The sequence below is a fragment of the Aythya fuligula genome, chromosome 17 (assembly GCF_009819795.1).
Source record: "Aythya fuligula isolate bAytFul2 chromosome 17, bAytFul2.pri, whole genome shotgun sequence".
Classification (NCBI taxonomy): domain Eukaryota; kingdom Metazoa; phylum Chordata; class Aves; order Anseriformes; family Anatidae; genus Aythya; species Aythya fuligula.
The window spans coordinates 9579370-9591410 of NC_045575.1; the positions used below are offsets into that span (position 1 = coordinate 9579370).

A 12041-nucleotide genomic window follows, 5' to 3' on the forward strand; every position below is an offset into this window, starting at 1 on the left:
TAGCAGCCAGCAAGCAGAAAGATCTGTGTGGCTGTCAGCCCTGTGTGCTCCCACCGAGTCTGTCTTGTTTGCCTCAATGTCTCCATCCATCCGGCCCACCCCAGCACATCTGCCCATCCACCCCATTTACACCAACATCTCCACCCACCCAGTCCATGCAAACACCTCCATCTATCACGTCCACCACAACACCTCCACACATTCATCTGTTCGTCCCGCTATCCCATCTACACCAACACCTCCATCCACTCACCCACCCACACCAACACCTCCATCTGTCCCACCACCCTGTCCTCTGCCCACCCCACGTCTCCATCCAGCTGTTGGTGGGTGCAGGAGCAGGGGCCGGCCATACTCTCAGGACAGAGATTTTTGTATGGCCTTAAACCGATGCTGGAGGAGGGACACAGACACCTGCACTTGGTGCAGCACTGAAGCCAAGTCTGGCTGTTTTCTTCACTGTGGAGTTGTGACATTTCAGTGATGTGGGGGACTTTTCTCCACTTTGGGAAGGGGCTGGGAGACACTGATGTGCACTCAATGGCACTGAGGACAGTGTTTGATGGATGGGATCGGTCTCAATTTCATTTTCTTCCTCCAGCAATTGAGTTTTGTCAGTGGAAGGTGAAATCCTGCTTTGTGCCCCGTGCCTCTTTGTTGGGATTTCCCCAGGGACCAGCAGTTCTCCCCCAGCATGTGCCGGACTTGTGGCCTGCAGTCGCCGTGTCCCTGAGCTGAGAGCTGGGACCTGCCGAGGGGGTGCAGAGCTCCTACGCGAGGATTTCTCAGAAGATTAAGCCAAAACTACAGTACAAATACCCTGCCAAATACAAACTCTTACAGATCCGGGGGGCAAAGCTTCTGCCCACTGCCCTGCTCCTTGCCTGGCCAAACCTCCAAGGGGTCAGCGCCTGCTGGAGCAGCAACCCCAGACGTGCCAGGAAAGGAAGGGCCTCAGACAGCCCCTCCGTGGCACCGGGGCTCTCTTGGGCAGCAGCTCCCTGCCACGCAGGTCCCCGCCAGCCCCATGTCCCAGCCCAAATCGCAGCCCTCTGCCCATGGTTACAAAGCCAAGCCCCGAGGCAAACTGCTGCAGGCTGCCCTGCTGCAGTGGCACAAGTGCCAAGATGGGCTCAGGGAGGGTGGCTTTTCTTTTCCTTCCCCTCTCGGGAGGCTGGAGGCTCAGCGCTCCTGACAGATCTGGCAAATGGTGCCCTGAGGCTCTGGCTGGAAAATACCGTGCAGGGGTTCCCAGCTGTGAGCTGGGCTCTGGCTTCGGAATTCAGACTTTGGAGGGGGGAACTCACTAATTATTGATTAAAAGATTTTGCTAAACCATTTCCGTAAGCAGCAGCCCACTGAGGAAAGCGTGCTGAATTATACATCACAGCGCCGTGCTGCCCTGCCTCCTGCAACAGGGCCGCTTTGCACCCAAAACAGGGCCTTGGCATGGGGCGAGGCAGTGCCACCCGTGGGGGCACAGCAGCACCCTGGCTGACCCCCCCAAGTTGACCCCCCTGCTGTGGTGGGACTTGCTAACGAGAAAACGTGCTGATGGAAAACAACCCAGGGGCTCCGCACCCAGCTGCAGCTCTCGCTCTCGATCTGCGGTGTCCTTTGGTGAAATTTTAAACAGTCGCCTTTTTTTTCTTTTTTTTCCCCAGCTTGCCATTAATTTCAAATCGAGGGGGACCTAATTTAGTAAATGACATGCTTCAGGAAGGCTTTAATTAGCTGCAGACGGAGGCAGCTGGTGCTCCCGCAGGGTCTGGATTGCACAGGGGGCTGCGCGCCCAGGCTGGGGGTCGTGGTGCTGGCTCAGCGGGGGCTCTGGGTGGGGGGGCTGATAAATGGGGGTAGTTTCTCTCTACCAAAAGGCCAAATCCCCTCCACATCTGTGCCCCCAACCAGCCGGGGCGTGCTCTCTTTTCCCACCCATCACCCCAAATCTCACTGCCGGTGAGCCTGGGCATCCCCACCAGCTCGTGGGAGCTCGGTGGGTTGGGGCGACGTGGCAGCAGCTCCTGCCATGCAGCAGCAGCGGGGCCGGGGCACAGCAGGGCGGGGGCGTCCCCAGCCCTGTCTCGGCAGCTGTGAGCCACGCAAATAGCTGAGTTTCCTGGAGGCAACAGGGCTGAAACTCGAAAGCAAGAGCCGGGCGCTCAGAATAGCCTCAGCTGGCCGGTGGAAGCAGGCAGAGGGGCAGCTCGGTTTAGGGTACAGGGTGAGTGTGAGGCCCTGGGGGCTGCCCGCCCCCCCCAGCTTTTCCAGGAAGGTGTGGGGCAGCGTATCCAGCTGCAAGGGGTCTCCAGCTGCAGGGGCGCACAGTGCTGAGAGCCCCTGGCCCCACCAGCCCCACCGTGCAGCTGTGCGGGGTCGGGGCGTCCCCGAGCTAAATTTACTCCCCAGTCTCCAATCAAAACTTGCGCTGGGGGGCCCGAGCTGGCAGAAAAAAAGGAAGTGAAACGGTCTCCAGCGAGCGCTGACGTGTGAAGCAGAGCGAGCGCCGCGCCAAGCGAGCGCCGCGCCGCGCGCCTCGGGCTGGGCCGAGCTGGCCTGGTCTGGGTCGAGCTTGGCTTCTGCTTGGGGATGGCAGCACCGTGCCAGGGTGGGTGCCCAGCCTGGGCGACCCAGCACATACACACACACGCACACACACGCACATACACACACATGCACACACACACACGCACACACACACGCACACCCTGCCTCACCGAGTGCACAGGGCCCCCAGGATGCGGCACCGCCAACCCCACACAACCGGGGCTGGGTGCGCTGCTCTGCCCATGGCCCTGTCCCCGTGTGCCACGCCCTGTCCATGCTGGGCCCCCTGTTCCCACTCCACCACTGGGTCAACCTGAATCCTTGCTGACAGATGGAATTACTCCAGTAATTCCTGCCTGCCTCCAGGCAGCGCCATGGCTGAGCTTGTCCATGACACTGCGACCTGCCATGAAATGCACAAGGCAGACTCAAGAATCCCAAAATACGGAGCAGATTTCCCAGAATGTGTGAAATAAAATATATTAGGAATGTTCCCCCTGCAGCACATCCCTGGCTGCAGGCAGCTCAGAGAGCACAGCTTCCATTGCACCATGATTAAAGGGGAATTAAATGAAATTAATAAATGCTTCAGGCGGGCTCAGCAGCAAGTACCACCTGACCGAAATCGCCCGCTCTCAGAGAAGAGAAAATTTGCATGGCAGTGGCAAAACAGCAACCGCCCGCTGTACAGCTGGGCAGCCCGAGCAGCCCTGCCGCTGGGATGTTTTTTTCTGGAGCCATGCACTCAGCCCGCGCGGCGGTAAATAGCAACAAATAGAAACTGCATGGCTTGTCCAGGTCATAAACAAGCTGAGCCAACTCAAAAATAAACACCTCTGAGCTGCTTAAAAATATTTGTCATTTCAAGTTTAGCGTGTTAATAAAGTAAAACTCCCAACAGAGCTATGCACCTGTTCTGGAAAGGAAGCAAACACTTGTTTTCTGCCGGTGTTTACTGTAAAAAGCCACGTTTCCTGATGCAGGTGTGCCAACAAAGCCATCTCTTGATGTCCTGAAAACAGCTCGTCTGAAAAATGAACGTGAGTTGAGCTTCATCACTGTTTAAGACTCCCATGAACGGGTTTGTAGCTTGCTGTTGGGACACATCGGGAGCAGGCACAGTGCTGGGGCTGGGGAGGTGGCAGCGGGGAGGCAGGAGCGGGGCCAGGCCCAGCGTGTGTGCAATGTGTGCAGCGATGTGCTCTGCCCCAGGCCCTCGGGCATGAGCAAGGTGCTTGTTTCACTGAGCCGTTTGGGGAAGTTTTTAAGCCAAATGCTGATTTTTCTCCCCACTTTGACAGCCTGACAGTGCCAGAGTTGTGGCATGGGGGGGAACTCACGGGAGGTGATGGGGATGTGGTGTGCACCCCGGGGCTGGATCCTGCACCACACACAGCGCTGCCCCTGCCAGCAGCCACCGTGCTCTGAGCACACCCCATCCCCGGACAGACAGACGGCCTTTCCCCAGCCCTCTGCAGCCTCCCTGGGCCAAGTGTTGTTTTTTAAGTGTTTCTGCCATGTTTTTCAGCATTTTTAGAAGGGCACCGCGAGCTGGTCATCGCATGTATGTGCAGCTGCACATCACCAGCCCCACAGCTGGGCCTGCGCTCCCCTCTGGCCAGATGTGCTGACCGCAGCCACGGGGCTCAGGGGCAGCACTTTCTCTTGCTAAAAATCGCATCCTGGCCGAAAACATGCGGCCACTTTGGCCAAACACCAGCTGGTGGCCAGGAATAGCCATGGCCACGGCACGCTCGGCTTCCTCGGAACAAACTTTCCAGCACGCGGCACTGAGAGCGCCGCTGCCTGGCATGGCAGCCAGCAGGGCCAGGAGCAGAAGCTCATTTTGGGCTCCATTTTGGCAATGGCTCAGAGAGGGGGTTTCCAGGCAGCTCCCCAGTGATGGTTGCTGGGGTTTGGGAAAATGGGGGGTGAAGAGCTTCTGCCCCCTGACTCCAGAGCAGGCTCTGGTCTCATTTTGCTGCAGGGAACTGGGGGCATGTCAGTGCAGCAGTTTGTAGAAGCACCTCAAACACTGCAAATGCTGCAAAGTGCAGTGATAACACAAGAAGTAATGGCCTTAAATTGAAAGAGAGTAGGTTTAGGTTAGATACCAGGAAGGAATTGTTCACTCAATGGCGGTGAGACTCTGCACCAGGCTGCCCAGAGAAGCTGTGGCTGCCCCATCCCTGAAGAGCCCAAGGCCAGGCTGGACGGGCCTTTGGGACACCCGGTGTGGTGGGAGGTGGCGTGCCCATGGCAGGGGGCTGGGGAAGGCGGATGTTAAGGTCCCTTCCTACCCAAACAACACGGTGATTCTAAAACTGGGCCATGAAAGTGCCCATCATGCAGCCATGTTGAACACTGAGGCTGAACCATGGATGCAGTGAAATTGTGTGTGTGTGTGTCTGAGGGGGGCTCACATGGCCAGAGGGCTTTGTGCCTCACTCCCCAGAGCCACCTGGTGCCACTGTGGCCACAGAGACTGGTCCCCTCCAGCCACAGGCCACCAGTGGTCCTGCTGGGCCCAGGGCCGCTCTGTGCCACGCTGCTGCACAGTGCCCCACATTTTCCTGGGGCCTCTGCTGTCCCCAGCCACACACAATGGGCTTCCTGCACTGCTCCTGGCCCTGTCCCCCTCCCCAGGCTCACCCATGGGCATGTTCAAAGCCCCTTAATGTGGGGACACCACAGGGCACAGAGGACGCTGCCCTAGGGCAAGGTGGCAGGGACCAGCCTGCAGCCCCCACACCGGCCGTGGTTCACCAGGGGCAGGCACGCAGGGTCGAGCGTGGCCCCACACGTGCCGGCTGGCCCTGGCCCCAGGCACCCTCTCACCCCCTGCACAGCACTCATGGAGCCCTTGCGGGCAGGTCAGTGCTCAGGGCCCTGAGCATGGCCGCTGCTCCAGGGCGGTGACGGCCGGAGCTCGGCTGCAGTGACCAAGCCGGGCCGTGCAGGTGCAGCACCAGCACCCCCGGAGTCCAACAAACTGCTCCTCCAGGAAGGTCTCAGTCCGGACCCAGCTCAGGCTCGTCCCCTGCCCTGGTCTGCAGTCAGTGCATGGGGTCATTGCCAGACACCTTCCAGGCCGCCTGCCTGAGATGTCTCTTCCCCTCTGTGGACCTCAGTGGGAGCCCAAAGGCCAGACGTGGGGGATACTCAGGCACCCTCCTGCACCCATGTGTGCTGCAGCCCCCCAGGAAGCTCCGTCTCACCAGGGGTTCCCATCCACCCTGCCGTGGCCCTCTCCCAGGGGCTGTCCTGAAGGAGCCAAGCTCGGGCAGTGGCTGTGGGGGCCACAAACGCTCTGTGGCTGCCAGGGGTCCCCTGGGCTCCCTGGATCTGCAGCGCACCCACACCCCAGCCCTGGCTGGCTCCGTGCAGGCCCGCAGCACCGTTTTCCCCCCAGAAATGAAGAAAAGCCCAGGCAGCCCCCCTCTGCTGCTGGCCGAGGACCTGTGCTCTTACTCCCATAACTTCAAAAGAGGCTGGAAAGGCCTGGAGCATCAGCACGGTAAGGATGGGTCACCGCTCTGTGTGGCTCTGCCCCAAGGCGCGGGCAGGGCAGCACAGGCACAGCTGCAGCAGTTTCTGCTGGCCTAAAATTAGCTTCTGGGAAAGGGCCACAAATTCCCCGTGCTGCACCCCGCGGGGCTGAGATGTGCCACGTCCCCTTGACAGGGCCCAGGGGAAGGCAACGTGGCCACGTCTGCACACACGGCAACCACAGGGACACGTGCTGGGCCAGGATTCGGCACCTGGGGCTCACGGTAGAGCCGTGCACCATCACAGAGCCAGCCTGGCCCCATCCTGCTGCCCCCAGCTCCCTGCAGCCCCCCGTGCCACGTACCCATCACCATCACCACTGAAGGGACATGGAGCCGGAGGCAGTGACGGGGCCAGGAGCTCGCCTTTATTCCAGCCCCGACAGGCCCCATAGCCCCGCAACAGGGTGGCTGAGCCCCACGTCCACACCAGCCAGGGCTGCAGCACTCTGGCCCAGCTGCTGCCCCGACGTGCTTTTTTTTATTTTTTTTCCCCATTTCCCATGAATCAGACGTCGCCTTGCTTCTTTGCAAAGATTTTGGGGGCCAGGAGGTGACGGGCGGGGGTGCTGGACCCTATGGGGATGGCGAGAGGGGGCTGAGCAGGGCCAGCAGGAGCAGCGGGGACAGGAGGTGGCAGGGGCAGCCGCGGCTGGAGGTGGCGTCCCTGGAGGCGAAAACCTTGCGGCTGTGGAGCGGCTGCGGCGGGCGGTAGTTGTTGGTCATCTTCTGGGGCACAGCGCCCGAGGCCGGGAAGTAGACGGTATTCATGAACGCCCACAGCTGCCAGGGGGAGAGGTGTGGGGTTGGGAGCCGTGCCACCGCGTGTCCCAACCCTGGGGCACACATGGCTCAAACACGGGGCCAAGTGAATTCATCCACCCACCCTGCTCAGCTCCCCCAGCCCCACAGCCCAGCCCAGTGCCCCAGGAGCAGACATCCCCTTTACCTCCCCTGTATTTTTCAGGTGTAAGGAAACGCACAAGGAGCACGATGCTCATGGCACGGCTTTTGGCCACCTGAGGCTCTCCAGCCCCACGGCAGGGCCGCCCACTCTACCTGCGCCCAGCCGATGTCCACGGGCTCCTCAAACACGGTCCAGACGACGGCCTCGCTGCAGTCGGGGGTGGTGAGGGAGCCCTGGTAGCGGTAGTACCTGGAGAGCCGGCTGGCGCGTGGCAGCAGCGTGCTCAGGCGGAAGGTGGAGGCCAGGTCCACAGACTGCCCTGCGTGGCGAGATGCGGGCACTCAGCCCACACCAGGACAGGGGACAGCGGGGCCACCCCCATCCGCTGCCCCACAACCCCCTCATTGCCCCAGCCCACCCCCGGACCCCTCCCCTCCTGCTCGTGCCCCAGGGCAGGAGCACGAGGATGCCTCACCAGCATGGGAGATGTTCCTCAGGCCACTGACAATTGTGTTGTAGTTGGGGTTTGGGGCTTCAGAGACCTGCAAGGCAAGAGCAAGCAGTTCAGGTGGGCAGAGCCCATCCTGCAGCCTGGCAGTGGGGTGGAGGAGTTAGCAGTGGGGCCCCTGCTTTACACGGTGTTGGGGGGTGCTCAGGCAGGGATCGCCCAGAGCCGGCATTTCCTAAGGAGCTTTTGGGAACACATACGGGTCCTCTGGGGACACTTGCCCCGTGGTCACAGCAGTGCTCTGCTTGAACCCACGGGTGCTGGAGATCACCAACCCTGTGAGCCACCACCAGCCTACCTGGAAGAAGCAGCCCAGGACGGCCAGCCCACTCGGGTGCCCCTTGGCCTCCCCCAGGGTGCGGTACTTGGCGTTGATGTGGACGATGTGCAGCTGGGGAAAGACAGAGGGGCTGAGCATGGGTACCCAGCCGAGCCCCCACCTCACCCTGACCTCACCAGGCACTGGGTTGGGAGAGCAATGTGCCCGAGGCAGAGGTGGGAAAGGGGGAAAGGGGATGCACAGCCTGTGTGCCTGAGCATCTGCTCCAGCCGCAGTGAGTCAGTTTTGCTCTACTCTGACAGACCATAAATACCTTACAGGCACAGAGGCTCGTTTGTCCAAGAGGATCCCAAGGTGTTTGGTGGAGCCGCACTCACGCCCACCCTCCCTCCCTTCCCCGACTTGAGACATGATCCCTGTGGGCACCGGGGCTGCTCCCCGCCTACCTCCATGGGGAGCTGGTGCCCGTCCAGGGTGTGCTCGGAGCCATTTGCGGCCGGGCTGCCCCAGTGGAAGTGGAGCTGCAGCGCGCGGTACCGGCCGGGGAGGCCCCCGCCGCTGATGGCGATGTGCTCGGAGGCCGGCTCACCCTCCAGGCTCAGCATCACTGCAAGGGACGGGATAGGGACAGGGCTGGCCCCGCGGGGACACTGGAGAGCTGCAGCACCGGCGGGGGGCTGAGCCCATTGTGGGGGCAGAGCACCCACCCGTGTGCCCGTTGTTCACCAGCTTCCACTTGCCCGGGGGGGCCTGGTCGTAGCCCTCGAAGACGATGTCCCCGAGGCCGCTGTCCCTCTGCAGCCGGCGCCTGTTGATGTTCACTGGAGACTGCTTGCTGCCGCCGCACGTGGCCTTCAGCTCCTTCCAGTGGCTGGGGCCTGCGGGGGGGCACGGCCGTGTGAGCTACCTCCACCCCCAGGGGTACACAAGGATGAGGGTGGCCAGGCCCCCAGCTGGCCCTGAAGTCCCTGCACCATCTCCATCCCTTCTCTCATTACCCTGAGGAGGTTTTTGGCTGGAAACCTTGGGAGCTGCAGCCCGCCCCCCGTGCTGCCCACCCCGCAGGCTCCCCATTACCCACTGCCTTCATTAAGGAGCAGTCCCCACAGCTCTGCCGGGGCATGTGGCCGGCTTTGTGCAGCCCTGGCTGCCCCCCGCCAGCCCCGCTCCTCAGCCAAAACCAGCCCTGGCCGCTGCCCGCCTTGGTTTAATTGTTGTGAAGTCAAATCTCTGCGGGGCAGCAACAAGCAGAGCCCGGCCACTCGCGCTCCTGGACACGGCTGACCTGCTGCGGTGGCCGGGCACGGTGCACGTGCACCCGAGGGCTATAAAGCAGCTGGGCTGTAACAGCTGATTAAATGCTCCTTGAGCCTTAATTAACCTTTTACAAGCTATTTGTGTGCTTCCAAACAATGTGCCCCCAGGCGTACCGAGGGCAGGTGCCTCTCAAGGCAGGGAGGGCACCGAAACAGAGCCGTGCCCTTGTGCCGGGGCTGTCCCCACTCACCACATTTGGGGTCCTGCGAGTCGTAGCACCACTGCCCTGCGGGAGAGAGCACGGGTCAGGGGGGCCACGGGGGCACCCCAAAACCCCTCTTGTTGCAGAGAAACCCCCCTCAGCCACCTGAGCCCCACTTGGTGTTGGCATTACCGCATGCTCACCCCCTCTCTGGCTTCCCGGGCAGCTCTGTGCAATTTGGGTCACCCCCTGGGGGTGGCCGGGCCCCATCTCCGCAGCCCCAGCCCGAGGGGGGAGGCAGTCACGGGGGGCTGCAGCACCCTCAGTGCCCCCACGGCTGGTCAGGCAGCAGGAGGTGGCTGCAGCACGCAGGGGTGGCCGTGGGCAGGTCTGCACCCACGCCACGGGGACAACGCTCGCCCCGTCGCCTGGAGCATCCTCATCCAGAGCCGCTTCCCTCCCACCAGCGCTGCTGTCAGCGCTCAGAGGCAGGCAGCACGGGGACTCGCTCCACACCGGGCTTCAGTGCGGCAGGGAAGCGGGAACACCGTGGAGCTGGAGCTCCCAGGGCTGCGGGCTTTGCTCCCATCGCAGTCCCACCAACCGGCCCCAAATCCCTGCGTGGCAGCACGGCCCCCCCGGCACCACATGTGCCCGCAGGGACTGGCTGCAGGGTGCGGATGCTGTGCCGGGGGAGCAGTGGCACAGAGCAGCCCCCAGCCTCGGCCCTTCGCAGCCACCCGCAGGGATGGGCCAGGCAAGCAGCCCCCGCTGAGCCCTTCCTGCACCACCTGTGCTGCTGACAGCCCGGCCTGCGGCCCCGCATCCAGATCCCTGCTGCACAGCAGCCTCAGAGGGTCTGGAGCAGGATGGTGCCAGACTTGGACTGTCCCCAGGACAGGGATTTTGGGCTTTCCTCCCCATGCAGTGGGAGCTGAGCTTCTCGGGATCCCTCAGAGCCGCAGCATGCTGCCCTTGCCCCACCACAAGCATCCCCTGGCAGGAGCCAGATGAGCGCCTGCTGCTGCCAGTCTCATCCCAAAGCAGGGTGCCCGCATGCCCTAGCCCAGCACAGAAGCCCCAGGCTACTTGGAGGTTTCACCCACGGTGACATTCCCTGGGTTGCATCCCAAATCCCAAGTTCCTGAATGCCCACCCGACCCGATCAGCACCCACCCAGCCACCTCTTAGCAGGGCCAATACCTCCCCAACCCGGCAGCACAGTGGGGACAGGGATGTCCTGCAGGGATGGGGCAGGACCAGGTCCCCCAGTCCCGAGCCTTCTGGACCCGTATCCACTCCCTGACAGGTGGAAGGGGAACAAACCGCTGGCACCCGCGCTCCACGCCCGTCCCTCCGGCCACCCCAGGCACCAGCAGCGCAGCGGGCAGGCAGCGCATCTCACCTCCCGCGGCCACTCGGATGACAAGAGGCAAAGTCACAAAAGTTATCCCCAGCCCCTGCGGCCCCATGCCAGCAGCAGGGCCGTGCCGGCCACCCCGCCGTGATGCCCCGTCCTCCTCCGCAGTGCGCCCGGGCGGGCGGCAGGGCTGGGGCGGGATGCAGCGCTGCCAGCCCCGGAGAAATCCTCAGCTCCAGCCTGAGCACTGCTGTTAAATATTCATCACAAGGGCTGAGTTTTTAACTCCTCGTCTGCTAGGAGGGAGCAGGGAGCGCCCGGCCCCCAGCCAGCCCCTGTGCGCAGCGCCAGGCCCCTGCCCGGGCTGGCACGTGTGGGCAGCCAGGAGCAGCAGGGCAGCGGCAGCCTCCCAAAGCCCTGGGGCTGCACCAAGCTGCCCGGCCTGCTGCCCTCCTGGGGGCCAAGAGGGTGGCAGGGGTGCCGCAGGCATCCCATCCCCTTAGGGATGCTCTCCATCCCTAAAGCGGGGGTTTGCAGCATCCCCACTGCACCCCCAGCCCTGTGCAGGGCCACAGACAGGCTCCTGCAGGACCATCGGTATTCAGAGAGGGTTGGGGCTGCCCCATCCTTTCCCCACTCCTTGCATGCACACACACTCGTGCAAAGGAGCTTGCGACAGCCTTCACCCCCAGCATGGCACTGGAACCCACCAGGAGCTGCCTGCGGTGCTGCCCCCCTGCTAGGGGGCTCACGGTAGGAGCCGGGGCCAGGCAGGGCCATGGGGACCCACGGGCCAAACCCAGCTCATCCCCACGATACCTCGGCCAGGGCTGGTTTGGGAAGTGGCCACTTTCCTGAGTGGGGCCGTAGAGGCAGTGCCTCACAGCCTGTGCCCCCAGAGCCCCCATGGGGGGGGGGGGTCACATCCCAGAGGAGCTCTTATCCCAACGAAAGAGTTATTCTCCTGCAGAGGGTAGGTAGGAAGGGGAGTGAACGTGCAGGATTGTGGTGCTGTCACATTATCCTAAAATATCCCAGCTTTCTTCAGACAGCAGTGAAAAAGGAGGCCACAGGGCTCATCCCTCATCTCTTGCAGGTACTCACGTCCTGGCTCAGAGCTTGGCAGTGCTGCCAGGATGAATAAACCTCGGCACCGACACAAGGGCCGCAGAAACAAGCGTCCTGCTGGTGGCTTGGCCGGGGACTCACTGCAGCTCAGCTCTGCCACTTGCTGCAGGGACAACGTCAAAGGCTGGGCTCACCTCTATGGGGCTCTTTGGGGCATGCTTGTCCCCCTCCCCAGGCAGAGCCACTGCCCCAGCCATACCCAGTGTCACCCAGTATCCCTCTGCCCCTGGCCATCACTGTGTCCACAGCAGGGGGTGGCCGCGCTGCACACCCCCTCCCCTCCATGCACCCTCCCTGCCAATGG

At 62.4% G+C, this 12041-nt stretch overlaps 1 protein-coding gene across 1 annotated transcript; it reads right to left on the reverse strand.

Annotated features, from left to right (window-relative positions):
- Positions 1 to 6454: 6454 nt before the first annotated feature.
- On the reverse strand, positions 6455 to 10835 carry LOC116496126 (carbonic anhydrase 15-like). Its single transcript, XM_032199031.1, has 8 exons — positions 10655 to 10835; positions 9298 to 9333; positions 8498 to 8668; positions 8237 to 8397; positions 7809 to 7901; positions 7478 to 7544; positions 7155 to 7321; positions 6455 to 6878 (listed from the first exon to the last, which is right to left on the reverse strand). The coding sequence occupies exons 1-8, from the start codon at positions 10719 to 10721 to the stop codon at positions 6672 to 6674; spliced, it is 969 nt and encodes a 322-aa protein (XP_032054922.1). The 5' UTR covers positions 10722 to 10835; the 3' UTR covers positions 6455 to 6671.
- Between the last annotated feature and the right edge of the window lie 1206 nt (positions 10836 to 12041).